Source organism: Mixophyes fleayi, chromosome 7 (genome assembly GCF_038048845.1).
Source record: "Mixophyes fleayi isolate aMixFle1 chromosome 7, aMixFle1.hap1, whole genome shotgun sequence".
Taxonomy (NCBI): Eukaryota; Metazoa; Chordata; class Amphibia; order Anura; family Limnodynastidae; genus Mixophyes; species Mixophyes fleayi.
In genome coordinates this window covers 39,020,073-39,038,992 of record NC_134408.1, presented here as the reverse complement: position 1 = coordinate 39,038,992, position 18,920 = coordinate 39,020,073, and the positions used below count along the sequence as shown (strand labels likewise).

The 18,920-nt window shown below is 40.6% G+C and overlaps 1 protein-coding gene across 2 annotated transcripts in view; it reads left to right on the top strand.

The window, feature by feature from the left end:
- Nucleotides 1-18,920, top strand: part of LOC142097673 (acyl-coenzyme A synthetase ACSM3, mitochondrial-like) — a 28,644-nt gene that overhangs the window by 1,089 nt on the left and 8,635 nt on the right. For both annotated transcript variants that reach the window (XM_075179723.1, XM_075179724.1), the window contains exons 2-10: nt 1,953-2,174; nt 2,488-2,698; nt 4,030-4,237; nt 4,316-4,459; nt 5,878-6,034; nt 9,599-9,678; nt 11,247-11,370; nt 12,536-12,616; nt 13,738-13,839. In XM_075179723.1, coding sequence (XP_075035824.1) covers nt 1,971-2,174; nt 2,488-2,698; nt 4,030-4,237; nt 4,316-4,459; nt 5,878-6,034; nt 9,599-9,678; nt 11,247-11,370; nt 12,536-12,616; nt 13,738-13,839 — 1,311 coding nt within the window. In that variant the 5' untranslated portion in view covers nt 1,953-1,970. The remainder of the gene's footprint in view (nt 1-1,952; nt 2,175-2,487; nt 2,699-4,029; nt 4,238-4,315; nt 4,460-5,877; nt 6,035-9,598; nt 9,679-11,246; nt 11,371-12,535; nt 12,617-13,737; nt 13,840-18,920) is intronic.

The window sequence follows — 18,920 nt, the reverse complement described above, 5'->3', positions numbered from 1 at the left end:
TGGTAAATATAAGTGTAATGTGATAGTGGTACAATGAAGGCAGTAGGAGTGGCGGTATGGTAAATATAAGTGTAATGTGATAGTGGTATAATGAAGGCAGTAGGAGTGGCGGTATGGTAAATATAAGTGTAATGTGATAGTGGTACAATGAAGGCAGTAGGAGTGGCGGTATGGTAAATATAAGTGTAATGTGATAGTGGTACAATGAAGGCAGTAGGAGTGGCGGTATGGCAAATATAAGTGTAATGTGATAGTGGTACAATGAAGGCAGTAGGAGTGGCGGTATGGTAAATATAAGTGTAATGTGATAGTGGTACAATGAAGGCAGTAGGAGTGGCGGTATGGTAAATATAAGTGTAATGTGATAGTGGTACAATGAAGGCAGTAGAAGTGGCGGTATGGTAAATATAAGTGTAATGTGATAGTGGTACAATGAAGGCAGTAGGAGTGGCGGTATGGTAAATATAAGTGTAATGTGATAGTGGTACAATGAAGGCAGTAGGAGTGGCGGTATGGTAAATATAAGTGTAATGTGATAGTGGTACAATGAAGGCAGTAGAAGTGGCGGTATGGTAAATATAAGTGTAATGTGATAGTGGTACAATGAAGGCAGTAGGAGTGGCGGTAAGGTGATAGTGGTACAATGAAGGCAGTAGGAGTGGCGGTATGGTAAATATAAGTGTAATATGATAGTGGTACAATGAAGGCAGTAGGAGTGGCGGTATGGTAAATATAAGTGTAATATGATAGTGGTACAATGAAGGCAGTAGGAGTGGCGGTATGGTAAATATAAGTGTAATGTGATAGTGGTACAATGAAGGCAGTAGGAGTGGCGGTATGGTAAATATAAGTGTAATGTGATAGTGGTACAATGAAGGCAGTAGGAGTGGCAGTATGGTAAATATAAGTGTAATGTGATAGTGGTACAATGAAGGCAGTAGGAGTGGCGGTATGGTAAATATAAGTGTAATGTGATAGTGGTACAATGAAGGCAGTAGGAGTGGCGGTATGGTAAATATAAGTGTAATGTGATAGTGTTACAATGAAGGTACAATGAAGGAAGTAGAAGTGGTGGTACGGTAGATGCAAGTCACTGGAATGTGATAGTGGTATAATGAAGGCAGTAGGAGTGGCGGTATGGTAAATATAAGTGTAATGTGATAGTGGTACAATGAAGGCAGTAGGAATGGCGATATGGTAACTATAAGTGTAATGTGATAGTGGTACAATGAAGGCAGTAGGAGTGGCGGTATGGTAAATATAAGTGTAATGTGATAGTGGTACAATGAAGGCAGTAGGAGTGGCGGTATGGTAACTATAAGTGTAATGTGATAGTGGTACAATGAAGGCAGTAGAAGTGGTAGTACTGCATACCGCTGTATACACCCCCCACCACTGCACATGGGTCAGTTTTCTCAGAATCCAATTAATCTTCCAATATGCTTTTGGACTGTGGGAGGAAACTGACACAAACTAGGAGAGATCATACTGATTCCAGATAGGGTTCTGGTCAGAATCAAACCCATGTCCCCAGCACTCTGAGGGTGCAATACTAACCACTGTAATTACACAGGTATTAATTAATAACTATAAATATAATGGGTCTCTTTTAATTATAAACACAAGCCCACAGCTGATAAACTGGAGACCCCTCTGTCTTCTGTCTTCCTGGGCTATGGGAATCAGAGTAATAAGTGAGGAACACATTGGTTTTTGCACCGGGGCACCTGGATAACCCACCAAGAATGTCTAGGACCACCCCAGAGTTATGTTATTCACAGGAATAACTTTTCAGTAAAATAACTCTTTTTGTTCTATTATTTTTTCTAAAAGCCTATGTTTACTTTAAAAAAAATCAAGATACTTTGAATCTGTCAGCATAAACATGCATATTCTCTTTGGGAACATGCAACAATTTCATTGTTGTATATAATGTTTTTGTTGTCGTATAGGTACAGGATCTGTCCAGTATGAAAATTCTTCTTAAAGTCAAAGGCTTCACCTCCCATTTTGCCTCAAGAGTATGTTCCAGATTCATCAGCCAGGGCCAAAAGTGTTTTACTCCACAGAATTTTTCAGACTACGAGAACGCTAAGCAGAATTACAACCTTGAAGTGCCAGAATATTTCAACTTTGCAAGTGACATCTTAGACAAGTGGTCTGCTGCTGAGAAGGTAATTCTAAGGTCAACACATTGCAGTGATGGCGCCTAAGGCTTGATTGTGATCAGGGCGCTCGCATGGAGTTTATATAATTTCCTCATGGTCCCATGTGATTCTTCCTGGTGCCCTTGTTTCCTTCCACGATTTAAAAACATACTGCTTGGTTAATTAGCTTCTGACTGAATTGGCTTTACCATGTGTGTTTGAAGTGTGGAAATTAGACTGTCAGCTCTGCAGAGCAGGATCTGAATAAAGTTCTCTATATAGTGCTAGGGAATATGTTTCTGTTATATAAAGGTTAATAATAACAATGCTCTTTTCCCAGGATGGCAGCAGAACTTCCAACCCTGCCTTATGGTGGCTAGATGGCCAAGGAAAAGAGGTCAAGTGGAGCTTTGATGAGCTGGGGTTCCACTCCAGGAAAGTGGCAAACATACTGTCTGATGCTTGTGACTTGAAACCAGGAGACAGAGTTATTGTGATTCTGCCTCGGCTGCCAGAATGGTGGCTGTTCAATGTTGCCTGTATAAGAGCAGGTGGGTAAATTTCAACAGCATCTTCCCCAGACCAGAGCCCACCTCTGACCACTAATAGGATTAGAGTCATACCCAAGGGGGATTAGCTGTAGTTTGTGTAAGCGTCCATTTTTGGAAGAGCAGGAAGTAATTCAGTAGTATATCACATGAAGCTATCATTTACCAAATAAATGTGTCTATGTTTGGTTTTTATTATTGTTACCTCAGAAATACTTTTTGAAGGGACTTCTGTCAATCTCGGTAGCAGTTTTCTGACTTTGTATCCTTGCACAGTGACGTCCAGGCAGGGGAAGGGCAAAATGCTGTGACATCATAGCACAGAGTGCAACCATTCATTGCAATATATGTGCCGTCGTCAACAAGCTGCCTGCAGCTAACAGTTGCAGAGAAGGTGACACAAAATGTGGAGGGGGCAGGTCAAAAAGTCCTAAGCAGCATCACTTATTATTTATTTACTTATTTATTTATATATAAGGCGCAACAGATCCCGTAGCGCCGGATACAGAAGCAAGTAACAAATAAATGAGGTAATACATGTCGGTAGCACAAATGAGTGTGAGTAATGCTATGGGGACTCACAGCGAGCAGCAAAAGAGTGGACAGACGTGGGACAATAGGTAGACAGGACCCTTCCCAGGAGAGCTTACATTCTAAAGGGAGGGGTGGTGAGAGACAGTAGGAACAACTGGGAGAAAAATTTAGATGGCAGACAAGGAAGAGGCGGTGATGGATAAGATAGTCAGGAGGTGGTAGGATAGGCGAGCTTGAAAAGGTGAGTTTTGAGTGAGCTTTTGAAGGACTGAATGTTGAGGAGAGTCGAGTGAGATGGGGTAGGGAGTTCCAAAGATTAGGGCCAGCACGGCAGAAGTCTTGGAGGTGAGCATGGTAGGAGGTAATGAGAGGTGAATTGAGGCGGAGTTCAGAGGAAGAGCAGAGTGGTCGGGTAGGTATGTACCTCAAGACAACGTCAGAGATTTAAGGGGGAGAAGTGTTGGTAAGAGCTTTATTATTCCAGGTGACATGTTGTATTGGCAACTATGGATGTTTTGGCCTAATATATGTAATAGTAAGAACTTGTTTGCAAGTGGCAATGTACTTTAACCTCATCAACGATAACAATAGCACAGAGGTTATACTCTCAGCACCCTTTATAGAAGGATGTAGGAAAGCTGCAAGGTGCTTGTTACATTGTTTTCCCATGCTGTAGCTATTTAGCAGAGATTCCTCTGGTATAGTTTTCAAGAATGGAATTTACTAATAATCTTTCTTAAAAAAAATGCCAAATGCTACTATAACAGCTTTTATTAAAGTTTTCATTCTTTACGTTACAGGTATAGTTTTAATTCCTGGCACAACACAACTTACAGCAAAAGATATTTTGCACAGGCTACATGCATCCGAAGCAAAATGCATTATCGCTAGTAATGCCCTGGTGCCAATGATAGATTCCATTTCCGCACAAGCTCCGTTTCTGAAAACAAAAATGGTTGTCTCTGGAAGAGTGGAAGAAGGATGGCTGAACTTTCAAGAGCTCTTTCAGTAGGTCTCTTGTAATAGGCATATTCTGCTGACTCCATTGAAACTGTAATAATGAAACTCTATTTAAATTGATTTAAGGGCAGCTAATGACAAGAACACATGTGTCAGAACAAAGAGTACAGATCCAATGACCATCTACTTCACTAGTGGAACAACCGGTTCTCCAAAAATGACAGAGCATAGTCACTGCAGCTTTGGGCTTGGGCTAACTGTAAATGGACGGTAAGTAAATGTGTAGAGGAATATATATATATATATATATATATATATATATATATATATATAAAACATGTGTTACTGTGTTTGAGAATACAGTGTTCAACCAAGTTTCTTTTGGAGAGTGGCTGTCATGCTTTCAGACTTGCTTTGCAGAAACATACAGTGTGGATTAATGGATTGATATATAGGGACGAAGCCAGTAATGTTACAGCAGCTCAAATGACTGTAGTCTCAGCTTTTTGGGGCACCATGTGCTGTCGAACATCAGTTAATTCGGTACTGGGGTGCAAGCAAAAATAAGCAAAGATTTCAGACCGGATATCGCCTTGGAGTTCTTGGGTTACAGCTATTGTAATGTTATTTAACTTTATGGTTTATATTTTTTATTTTTTCAAAATTTCAATTTTGGGCTAGAGTGATACTTTATAAAGTACAGGACTGTGATTTATGTGTGAAATTTTTACCTTTTTCCATTCACTGTGTGTATTTTAAATTACAGAACCAGTTAGGTAGGATCAGTGGGGCATGGCCATGTTCCAGAGGTATGAAAATAGAATAGAGAGCAGGCAAAGAGGTGGAGTAGAGTAATGACCCAACTTTATGCTGAAAAACCATGTCAAATCCTGTGTATAATTAAGTTCACAAAGAGCTATATGGAACCAAACCAGTTCCTGGCTCTAAGAAGGAGCATTATAGTTTACAATCATACAAAGCTCTTTACCTCAAATGTAAAGTTTTCCTACTGTTAGTTACACATTATTTTAATTTTAATAACACCCTAAACATCACTAAAATTATTTGCATAATTGTTCTTCTTACAAAACAGTGTATCTACTGGACCACCTTCTGCTTTCTCTCTCTGCAGGCTATGAGCAAATGCAGAGATTGCCACCACTTTCTCTGCTCTCTGACAAATTTTGATTTTCTGGACCTTAGCACATCCTCAATGTCATATCTTGCCACCAGTGATGGCACATCTGGCCCTGGCACAAGGATACGTCCAGCAGCAGGCTGAGCAATGGGGCATCTGCCCCCCAGGCCAGTCCCATAGTGGGCTACCTTGGGCTGAGTCACTGGGCCATCTGCATTATTTTTCCTTCATAATGTTCCTAATAGGCTGCTGAGTTGAGTCTTCTCCCCCAAGCTAACATTTTCCAGCCCTCCCCTGGCCACATCCCAAACTGTTATATTGTGAGATTATAATGAGATTCACAAAAGGGTTCTGGAGGAGAAAAATTGGTTAGTAGGAACAAAAAAATGGCCCTCTACTGACTGATAAGCTCTGCAAGTAGACCTTTCAAGAAAATAGGTAATATCCTATGATTATCATATTATTCACCATCTACATTTCCATGAGACAAACACAAACTAAACATACAAAAATAAGGTTAGAGAGCCTTTAACCTGTTTTCTCAATACAGGTATTGGCTGGATTTGACTCCTTCAGATGTGTTCTGGAATACATCAGATACGGGCTGGGCAAAATCAGCATGGAGCAGTGTGTTTGCTCCTTGGATTCAAGGCTCGTGTGTGTTTGCCCACAGTATGCCTCGTTTTGACCCACTTGTCACTTTGGAAGTAAGTCAAATACATATTTTGTTGTTCATAATGCTTATAAAAGGAAAAGTTCTCCTAATTAGAATAGTGTATTTCATAGATGTTCTTCTTCCAGACTAAACATGATTTATCTATCAGTTGAGTTAAATGAACGCACAACTTATTTGATATAGTGTAGTACTTTTTAACAGCATGTGGTATTCAATATGGAAGCACGGTTACTGCACTAAATTTTTTGCATATAAAGCTATACTTGTATAACATCATGGTTAAATGTTACTATACTTCATAAGGAAAACAACTTTTATTCTCAACCTATTTAAAGGCGTAAACATAACCAGTTATACATGCAATTGTCAAATAAAATAATACAAACTGTGTTGACGGGTAAAATGACGGGTAAAATGTATTCTTAACAGAGAGTCATAATGATCTACTTACCAGCATTGTGTGTGTGTGTGTGTGTGTGTGTGTGTGTGTGTGTATATATATATATATATATATATATATATATATATATATATATATATAATTATATTATATACTGTGTATATGCTTTGTAGCTGAGCTGTCACTTAACTATCCATACAGAAAATGTTTACAGCTACAGTCATGGCCAAAAGTTTGAGAATGACAAGTATTGTTGTTCACAAAGTTTGATGTATCAGTGTTTTTAGACCTTTTTGTCATATGTTTCTATGGTATACTGAAGTAAAATTACAAGCATTTCATAAGTGTCAAAGGCTTTTATTTACAATTATATTAAGTTTATGCAAAGTGTCAAAATTTGCAGTGTTCGCCCTGGCATGCTGTCAATCAACTTCTGGACCCATATATTGATGATGGCCGTCCATTCTTGCCTAATCAATACTTGGAGTTTGTCAGAATTTGTGGGTTTTTGTTTGCCCATCCGCCTCTTCAAGATTGACCACACGTTCTTAATGGGATTAAAGTCTGAGGATTTTCCTGCCCATGGACCTAAAATTTCGATGTTTTGATCCCCGAGCCACTTAGTTATCACTTTGCCTTATGACAAGGTGCTCCATCATGCTGGAAAAGGCATTGTTCATCACCAAACTGTTCTTGGAAGGTTGGGAGAAGTTGCTCTTGGAGGATGTTTTGGTACCATTCTTTATTAATGACTGTGTTCTTAGGCAAAATTGTGAGTGAGCCCAATCCCTTGGCTGAGAGGCAACCCCACACATGAATGGTCTTAGGATGCTTTACTGTTGGCATGACACAGGACTGATGGTAGCACTCACCTTTCCTTCTCCGGACAAGTTATTTTCCAGATGTCCCAAACAATCTGAAAGGGGATTCATCAGAGAAAATGACTTTACCCCAGTCCTTAGTAGTCCAATCCCTATACCTTTCGCAGAATATCAGTATGTCCCTGATGTTTTTCCTGGAGAAAAGTGGCTTCTTTGCTGTCCTTCTTGACACCAGGCCATCCTCCAAAAGTCTTTACCTCACTGTGCATACACCTGCCTTTAAAAGACGGTCCTGGCACTTGCTGGACGTTTTTGGGCTCCCTGAAGCGTTCTTCACAACTACTGAACCTCTCTCCTTGAAGTTCTTGATGATAATGGTTGATTTAGGTGCAATATTAATAGCAGCAATATCTTTGCCTTTGAAGCCCTTTTTGTGCAAAACAATGATGACTGCACGTGTTTCCTTGCAGATAACCATGGTTAACCAAGGAAGAACAATAATTTCAAGCACCACCTTCCTTTTAAAACTTCCAGTCTGTTATTCTAACTCAATCAGCATGACAGAGTGATCTCCAGTTTTGTCCTCGTCAACACTCTCACCTGTGCTAGCGAGAGAATCACTGATCTGATGTCAGCTGGTCCTTTTGTGGCAGGGCTGAAATGCAGTGGAAATGTTGTTTTTGAGATAAAGTTCATTATCATGGCAAAGAGGGACTTTGAAATGAATTCCAATTCATCTGATCACTCTTCATGACATTCTGGAGTATATGCAAACTGGCATCATAAAAACTGAGGCAGCAGACTTTGTGAAAAATAATCATTGTGTCATTTTCAAAAGTTTTGGCAGTGACTGTAGTCCATGAGTTTATCGTCCATCCTTGTTGGTAGTTATCAAGTTTCATTTACTGAAGAGTCAACAATACTGTTCTCATGACTAATATTTTATCTAGTCAGGTCAAAATGGTATGAAACTTAAGGATCCTAGCATTTATCCTGTCCTTTGAATGGATAGCATGTATTACTATTAAACCTATCAGTGCAGGAAAACACTGTTACTCGATAGAGCAGTTACTCGCTATAAACATGTAGGTATGTTTTTGCTATTAAAGGCAGTTACAGTGCGGTTTTACTGTTTAAAGATATTTTTTCCCGTCTTTTTCATCCATACATTTAAAGCGTCTCTTATCTGTATGGAAATATAGTGATGATGTATCTATAAAGATTTCTAAGAAGTCTTTTGTTACTTCTCATAAATATACAATAATTCTCCACTTCATTCTCTAGCTGACATTCTGTTTTTAAGGTTTCATTCTCTTTTTGTCCTTTTAATTATTCCACACAGTCTTTAAATTAAATGCTAAAAACGTCCACTTTTTAATGGAAATTCTGTGGTGTTATGTAGCTTTGTTACTAGAGATTTTTCATTGTAGGCAGTCGAGGGAGGAGGAGGCTTACGAAACATTTCCTTTGCTAGCCAGCTCTAATAGATTCATGGTAAACTGTATCTAGTAATAGCTGCATAAATATTCACATTATTACTATAAGAAAAATACAATTATAGATTTATTTTTACATTGTGTGTGGGCAGTGTGCACTTTAATGATGGTGTTTTATTTTATTAATTTTTTGGGGGATCAGGTAAAACTTACCACATTGGGACAAATTATATATATATATATATATATATATATATATATATATATATATATTTTTTTTTTTTTTTTATTTAAATAAAAAAATGTAAAAAAAATGTAATTTTTTTTTAATAATATTCTTACAAATGTTCCCGCAAATTTAAATAGTGTCTTGTTTATATAGACATTTTAAACATACGTATTTTTTACATGAGAGCTAACTTATAGTATGGTTTTAATTTACATTTATTGTAGATATACTGTATTTATTTTTTAATTCACGCACAAATTTTGCCCAATGGGGCACAGCTGTTTTTAGTAAATAGATATTTATTTTAAATATTTTTTCATGTAAAACAGTTCTTGAGCACTAGAAAACTCTACTGCCAACATTGATAGATCTTGTATAAACTGGATCTAATAGTAACTGGTTATGCAGCTAGATACAGTTTTACTATGAGGGTTTCATATAGATTTTTATTATTAGCACAGACAAATACCACAATATATTTCTGTGCAAATTGGTTAGTGTTCCTCCACTAATATTTTTTTTTCTACAAATAATGTACTGTGCTACAGTGTCTGTGGCAGATGCATTGCACGCCAGTCCCAGCCCCTTCTGCTGCATGGAACCGTCATATTCCAGAGATCTTACTTTCTAACTCTATGCCTATTGATACAGGGAATGGTACTGTCATATTCATGACTAGCAATGACAAATATTTTCTGTTTTCATGTAGACATTGACCAACTACCCTATCACAGTCTTTTGCTCCGCTCCAACTGCCTACCGTATGCTAGTACTGCACAACCTGGCTAGGTAAATACGCACTAATCATGTAAAATCCAGTGTGTCTGTTCTAATGAGCTTATTGCATAAAATAATACAGTAATAGTACTCACCTATGTTTATCAACAAAATACTGTATGTATCACAATACAGCTTTTAATTATAATATATTGAATGAAATAAATAATAAACTGCCTTTGGAGATACTATAACTTGGACTGTGTTGTATAATCTATGATCTGAACTATGTGAGCCCCTGATCTGTAGGTTATTAAACACATAACCAGCCTCAGCCATACGGTCTGCTGTAAATCATCATGGATGCTTCCTGTGGTTTTAATTTAAGAATTATTCAAAATACATATTGCAGACTTGGGGAGTCAATAAGGCAAGTAGCACATTCTGGTATAGATTTCTCTCTAATGTCGATAAACCCTTGAAGTTCCCCTCACAACTCCATTGGGAGCACGACTTGGCCCTCGTCCTTACCACAGCTCAATGGGAGTCCATTTTTGTATCTGTTCACGTATGTCCCTTTGTTTAAACCATATGGAGATGTTGTTTAAATTGTTACACAGGCTTTATTTGACGCTGGCTAAACTGCACAAGATGTGGCCGTCTAATATCTCCAAATATTGTTGGCGGTGATGTTGGATGCACTTACGGTATCTTCTGGAGTTGTCCATTAGCTCAATGCTGTTTTTCTGGTTCAAAATATCACCCAATAAACACTTACTAAGTCCCCAGAATTGGCGCTCCTCCAATATCTTCCCCCTCAACTCCCCTCCTGTGATAGGTACGTGATTGGTCAAATTTTCATTGCCACTCAGGCCTCCATAGCCCAGGCATGGAGGGCTGCTACCCACCCACCCAGAAGATAATATCTAAAATTAGGGGTACCCCTAATGGAGATGTTAGGGGTGCCCTACACTACTGCTGCATCGTCCCGTCATATGAACTGTTTTGGCTGGCAAGACTTTTTCTCTTATAAGCTTATATTCTGCACTTACCAACCATCTGTGGGGCCCACCTTGCCTTAGACCCAAACATTTGAGCCCTTTTCTACGGTACGCCTTTGGTCCCCAATGATTGTGTCATATTTCCAGTGGTTCTATTGTGTGCTTGTTTAAAGTAGGTTTTACTGCTTATGTGACATGCATCGTATTGTGTTTTCCCCTTACTATGTACCCCTCTTCCCTTTGCAGTCTGTCCTCTTCCCCTCTTTCTGTACCCCCTTAACTGAAAGATTTCAATAACAATATTGTTGAAAATAAATAATTAAATATTACAAAATACCAGATCACTACATATTATATACAGATACTATACAAGAACCTGAGCATGTGGTTGGTTAATAAAGCAGTCATTCTGCTGCAATGCCTATTTTTACGCATATTGGCATCATTTATTCAATGTGGATTATTGAATGAAAAAATAATTAATTATACAAATTTGTTTTTCATTTTAGCATTCAGTTAACTACGCCTATGGTTAACTGATGTTTTTTTTAAATGCACCAATGTAGTTTTACATGAGGATAACTTGTGTAACTATGATTATTAAGTGAATTACTTGTGTATTTCTGTTTGTCTCTAAAGCTACAAGTTCAAAAGCCTGGAACATTGTGTCAGTGCCGGCGAGCCTATCAATCCTCAAGTAATGGAGCATTGGAAATCCAGCACTGGGTTAGACATTTATGAAGGTTATGGCCAAACTGAAACTGTAAGTTGTAATTGGAGGAAACAGACTTTGTGTACAGCTAGAACCATGTGTGAGCTGTCCTCCAAAGTAAAGAGTGCTGCACTTTTGCTCTAACATACACTTGTCACCTCTAGTGGTAGCAGCCATTTTGGGGGCTGAAGTGATATCCATGAGACCGCATCCTCAATTCACTATGAACCAGTGACATCAAAGAGGCACTTTGTGTGAATCTTTACTATAAATGTGCAGATAACCAGCGCCAATAGGGTTACTCTCATGAACATTGGTTCTTTACACAAAATGGCACACCACTCTCTGCAAGCAAAAGGTACACTTCAGTGTGCACATGCTATAATCTATATTGCCTCTAAATGGAGTCAACCTATATTATGCTGGAGAGCAGTAGGTAATCGTATTAATAAGGTCTGCCTGCTTGAAAAAATTGATGGCTATTTCAGAAAATAATATAGATATTTTTCTTAAAATATGGCAAATTTACCTGCTATACCCCCGTGGATGTCATCACAATTTTAAATTTTTCTAAGGTATTCTCGTTTGAGCCAAGATGTGGTTTATTTTCTTTGTTATTCAATCCTGAGCTCATAACCACTGAACTTGACTCAGTGGTTAGTATTGCTGCCTCACAGTGCTGGGGTCAGGAGTTCATTTCCAACCAGGGCTTAATCTGTGTGTTCTCTGTGTTTGCGTGGGTGTACTCCTGTTTCCTCCCACAGCCCAAAAACATACTAGATTAATGGGCTTCTATCATAAATGGACACTAGCGTGCATGTGTGCCTGGGTATTTAGACATTAGGTTTCAATGGAGAAGTGACTGAATATTTCGGACACTCACTGAATGTGCTTAAGTCCTATTGGGAGAAAAGCACTATATCAATAATAACATTATTATTTTAAGTTTTAGTAGTATTTACTTTTATAAAATAAAAATCACTATAAAAATATACTAAAATTACATACATAATCCTCTGCAACTATTATATGCAAACAATGAACCAATTACATTAGCATTTTGTTTAGAAAGACTTGTGTATTACAGTGTAAAGTTTTGGTGATTATTGGGTACATTCTTATATTTACTACCACAGTTCTTTATTTGCATTAGACAGGCATGATGGGGGGCAACTGGCAACTGGAGCAAGCTAACCACAGTCATTATTTTATCCAGGTTCTGATCTGTGGGACATTTAAAGGAATGAAGTTAAAGCCGGGATCCATGGGGAAGCCCTCTCCAGCTTATGATGTCCAGGTAGTTTTCAAGCACAACGTACACTCTTTCTACAACTCTGGGTTTAGGTCGTATAAGTGAAAAGTAAAACAGTTTATTATGTACCAAGTACAGGATTCGTCTTTATCTTTTTTTATTAATATGTACAAATATGTCAAAATTATTTTTCATACTCTGAAACCAATTAGTACAGGAACAATTGTAGGATACTCATACACCAACGGATTTAAATGGGCACTTTAGTTCTAAATGACTGCATACGTGTGGCCAAAATGACCTGCAATCGCACCCAGCATGTGCTCAAGATCTGGTGGTAGTCAGCATATCGATGCTGACGATCAAATGTTTATCAGGATAGGGTTTCGCACCTAAAGAAAACTCAACACAAATCTAGAAATTATAGATAAACAGAAATACATTCACTCTTACCTTGGAAGTGGTTAGCAGATTCTGCCAGGGTCCCTGATGTCTCTATTGGTCCTACAACACTCTGTTTTCTGATAATAAGGCTCGGCTTGTTCCAGGCATGCCTAGTAATTAAACAGTTAAAGCCATCAGAAACCCCATAGAATCCAGAAAATGGAGCATCCATATCAAGTATATTTTTTAGTTTAACAGCCTTAACTCCTTATCCCTAAATATCAATATTCTTTGTAGAACCAGCCATAGTCAAAACAAAGGATAACATTGTAAATAGTAGCACTTCATGTTTGTTTAATAGCCTCTTTTAAATGGTCCTAAACTTATATTTATTGAAAATTGTGAGAATTTGTTTACATAGCATAGTAAGAATCCCAATTTATTTTTGGTTTTTTTTGTGTCCAAAAAAATCAATTACTGTTTTTTTTTTCAATGAGGCCAGATTAATAGTACTTCATATACTGAACAGAAAACCCCATATCCCCCCCCTACTGATTAGCCCAAAGAGGGGTGAAGCAGTGTGTCTATAGGTAGGATTGTGTCTCAGTACTGATTCATGCTCCACTCTATAAAGAGTGGACTCAAAGGGCTGCTAATTAAATTACATTTTACAGACATCTCACTGTTCAATAGGAGTTGACCGTTTGCATATTGTCACTAGAGAGTAGCGTAAAACTCTCCCTTAACCTATTTATTATTTAACTGAAGCTTTATTATTTTAGATAGTTGATGGTGATGGCAACATCTTGCCCTCAGATCAAGAAGGAGATATTGCAATCCGGATATCACCACAAAAACCATTCTGTCTTTTTTCTCAATACACGGTAAGATCATTTATAGGACTTCTTTTTTTACTTTACTTGACTATAGTCAGGAAATCTTGAAGTTATACTTCACAAAAAAGATATATTTGTGTTTAATAATGCAAATATGACTGCCTTGCTTAAATACAAAGAAATATCCATATTCTTAAATGCAATAGTGTCCTTAGTGGTGAAATTGAAAATGTTTAAATGTTTTGCTGTCACCTACACACAATGGAGACAGCCATTATGGGTGCTGAAACAATAATCATGACAGCGCAGCCTATGAATTTGCTATGAGCACGTAGTTTAAAAGGAAACAATCACTGGACAAGTGCAGGAATGGCCAACCTGTGACTATCCAGGTGTTGTGAAACTACAAGTCCCAGCATGCCCTGCCAGCATCGACTGGCTATCTCCTGGCAAAGCATGCTGGGACTTGTAGTTTCACAAGTCCTGGAGAGCCAGAGCTTGGCCAGGCCTGCACAAGTGGTACATCACATTAGAAACCCCTCTGTAGTGCAGGCTGGTTCACGTTATCAATGCGATTCACAAAAATATTACTCTTATTTCAGGTTAATAAACAAACTGCATCATTGGGCTATGATCTTCCACATTTAACATTGAAAATGAGTAATGTTAGTAATTAAATATATCAGATTATGCAAATCAATTACCTTATTGTTTGCAGTTACACCGATCTCTTCTATAGAAATACATGCAAAAAGAAGATTTTTGTACTTACGTTAAATCTTTCTTCGATTCCATCTGGGGGACACTGCTACTATGGGGTTGTAAGAGGGTGCATGGAGTTGGCACTTAAATAGTTAAATACTAAACTTGCTGTTGCTAACTCCTCCACTCTGCATCCCCATAGACCTCAGTAATACTAAAGTCCCAAGAAAAGGGTACACAATACAAACTAAACCGTAGAACAGCAAAAGGGAGGGAAGATAGTGTCCCCCAGATGGAATGGGAGAAAGAGATTTAACGCAAGTCCAAAAATCTTTTCTCCTTCATCCACTCTGTGGGACACTGTTACCATGGGGACCTTCTAAAGTAGTCCGTAAGGGAGGGAATGCTCTGGTCTACCAGCCTGAAAAACACTGCGACCAAAACTGGTGTCCGAATATGCAAAAATGTTGAACTGGTAAAAACCAGTAAAGGTATGGACAGAGGACCAGATCGCTGCCCTACACATTTGATCTGCAGAAGCTGCTTGGCGAGCAGCCCAAGAGGCCCCCACCGCCCGGGTAGAGTGCACTGTGAGATCCTGGGACACAGCTCCATTCCTCTCTTATAAGAATCATAAAGTACAAACAGAGAGTCGGTCCTCCGACAGGTAGAAGTCCTATCCATATAAATCTTCAAGGCACGGACAACATCCAGACAGACCAAAGAAGAAGGGCCGGATGGAGAAATTCCTTCCCGAAAAGCCGGGAACCACTATCTCCTAGTTAATATGAAACCCAGAAACTACCTTTGGCAAAAAAGGTAGACATGGTTCTAAAAACCGCCCTATCCTCATGGAACACCAGACAGGGAACCCTACAGGACAAGGCTCCTAGCTCCGATACCCTTTGGGCAGAAGCAATGGCTAACAAAACACCACCTTCCATGTCAAAAAATGTAGATCTGCCGATTCCAGTGGTTCGAATGGAGGCCATTGGAGGACATCAAGGACCAAATTCAGGTCCCACGGAGCCAGAGGAAGTACGTGAGGAGGTTGAACATGCAGCACTCCCTGAAGAAAAGTACGGACATTGGGAAGACAAGCCAAAGGCATTGAAAAAGATAGAAAGACCTGAACCTTCAGTGAATTCAGCCTATGGCCCATTTCCAACCCATCCTGAAGAAAAGCCAGAAACTGGGCTAGACTGAAAGTTGCAGGGCTATGACGCCTTCTCTCGCACCACTGAACATAAGTTTTCCACATCCTATGATAGATTTTGGCAGACATCGGCTTCCGAGCCTTCATGAGTGTTTCCACTACCCTAGAAGAGAAAGCCCTAGATTTCCAAAGGCTCGGCTTCAACAGCCACACCATTAAAGCCAACCGAGGTAAGTTCGGGTGCTGGAAGAGTCCCTGACTGAGAAGATCGCGTCTGAGGGGAAGAGCACAACCCAGTCCTTCGGCCATGAACAAGATGTTGGCGGTTGGCGGACCAAACACGCCTAGGCCAATTTGATGCCACCAGAATGACTGGAAGACCTCCCAACCTTACTCGCTGTAGAACCCGCAGAAGCATTGGAATTGGTGGAAAGGGGTATCCCAACCGAAACTTCCACTGTATGGACATCACATCCACTGCCAGAGGATCTCTGGTTCTTACACAAAATCTTGGCACTTGATGGTTGTGCCTGGATGCCATCAGATCCACATCCGGAAGACCCCATCTGTTGACCAGTTGGACAAGTCCACCTGAGGGTGCAGGGACCACTCTCCCAGAAGGATTGCGTGCCTGTTGAGGTAATCCGCTTCCCAGTTGTCTACCCCAGGAATGAAAATTGCTGATATCCCTGGAACACAGGCTTCTGCCCAAGCCAGACTCTATTCCGCCACCTGCATGGCTCCTGGGCTCTTTGTTCCTCCCTGACTGTTTACATATGAAACCGCTGTGGCGTTGTCTAACTGGAGCCGAACCGGCTTTCCCTGAAGAAAAGCTTGTGCTCCCTCTAGGGCTAACAAAATAGCTCGTAATTCAAGAATGTTTACCGGTAGCAGAGCCTCCTTGTCAGTCCATAGACCCTGAAGGCGAAGATGGAGAACCACCGCCCCCCAGCCTCACAGACTGGCATCAGTCATTACTGTGACCCAAGTCTACGGAGCAAAAGACCTGCCTCGTCATCAGATGCTCCTGTAGATGCCACCATTCCAGCGCCAGACAGGCCCTTTTGGAGAGTCGAATCCACTGGGTCTCCAGATGAAAAGGAGATCCTGACCAGTGTCTCAGAAGATCCTGCTGAAAGACACGCAAATGGAACCGACAATAAGGAAGGGTCTCGAACGTGGATACCATTAATCCCTGGACCCGTATCCCCAAACGCAGTGAAGGCCATGGATGATCCAGGAGTAGCCAGACCCCGAGCTCTGAACCGAGCAAATCTTCTGCTCTGGTAAGTAAACTCGTTGGAAAGGTGTCCATCAGAAGTCCCAAGACCATCATCCTCTGGTAGGGGTTTCAACTGGGATTTCAGATAATTGATTATTCACCTGTGCTGCTCCAGAAAACAAAGTGTCAGAGACAGAGGGCTCGAAAAGGCCTTGATGAGTAAATCGTCCAGGTTTGGAACTATGTTCACCCACTGGGCACGCAGACCTGCCGCTATTACTGCCATAATCTTCGTGAAAACTTTCGGAGCAGTGGAAAGACCGAAGGGAAGCACCCAAAACTGAAAGTGGGAGCTGCTTACTGTTAAATTGAAGAAGGGATTGATGTCCCTCCCAAATGGAACCATATAGATAAACATCCCAGATATCTGTGGACATGAGGAACTCCTGGGATTCCAACCCCTGGATCACAGAGCAGACTGATTCTATCCGAAACCTGTCCACCTGAAATTGTGAATTGAGGCTTTTGAGGTTTAAGATAGGTCGAAAGGATCCATCCTGCTTGGGCACCAAGAACAGATTTGAATAAAAACCCTTACGGTTTTGAGCTTCAGGGACCACGCAAATTACCCCAGTGGCCAGGAGAAGCGACCGACAGGAGCATCGCACACCTCCTGATCAAATTGCAAGGCAATGGAACCTGGAAAAATCTCTGAGGAGCAGGTGATGTCTATAATATAGCCTCTGGATATTATTCCCAATATCCAAATATCCCTGGTGGATGCCGCACACTGATCCTTTAACAACTGTAGGCTACCCCCACCCCCGCAGCCGTGAGGTCTCAGACCTTGGCGCTGGAATGCCTTAGAGAATAAACCTCTGCCTCTCTGAAAATGCTCTCTAGATGCAAATGGTCTACCTCTAACAGAAAACTGACCCTTCGGGCTCGTGCTTCCATGAAAGAACTGTTGAAAGGAACTGAACCTAGGAATCCTAGGTTTAGGAGAGTTTACCGACAAAAAGGTACTCTTAACATGATCAGTCAGTCGACTGGAGGTATCTAATTCAGGCCCAAAAAGTACCAAGCCAGAAAAAGGTAAGACCTCCAAAGATTTCTTGGATTCCCCGTCAGCATCGCAGGAGTGAATCCAAAGAGTTCTCCTAGCCGCCACTGAAGACTCGGATATAGAAGAGGAAACAGAAACTGCATTCTGAGCTGCCTCAAAAAAGGTAAACCTAAGCCTCCTTAAGGATAAGAGCCAATGAAAGGAGCTTGGAATCCTGCAGCCCTGCTACCAATTGGTCTGCCCAAAAGGAAGATGTTCTTAAGAAACCCCTCTATCTTGCTGTCCGTTAGGTCCTGAGGGACCGCCGAGCTTGGCACATGCAAGGTAGTATGCCGGGCTAATCTGAGTAAGTGCTCCCAACGAGCTACCTCCTGCTCCTGCAAAGGGTAAAGCATCATATACTTGCGAGGAACCGAAAACTTCTCGTCCGGCTGCTTCTCTGTCAAGTATTTCACGCACCGCCATATCCAAATCCTGAATGCCCTGGCTTCTGTCATTGTCATCCCAGTCACCCAAGTGTGTGGAATCTGTATCCTCTACTAACTCACCATCCTGCTCAGATGAACCCTTTGATTCTGAAAACAAAGAGTGAGAAAGGCGAGAGCGCTGGCCCTAGGTGCCAAGTGTCTACGAGAGTATAAAAACCTGTTAAGACGATCCAGATGCTTTCCCAGAGGATGACCACGCAGGCTCAGCCTGAGTAACCTGGAACTGAGATGGGAGGGCCTATAGGACCTCACTCCCTGAACTCTCAGAAGCTACGGGATTAACCGCCTCACCGGAGACTGCTTAGGAGGATCCCACATTAACATTCATAGACGCAGCAGTAACTTCTGCTTGGTTGATAAGCTGTGCCAGCATAGAAACTGACTGTGTCAAAGAGGACATCCAGACAGGCTCCTCCGCGAAGCACCCCCCTGGGATTGCGCGTCCTGGTCCCCTTCTTCACACTGTGCACAAAAGGCCCTCTGCTCCAGATACCC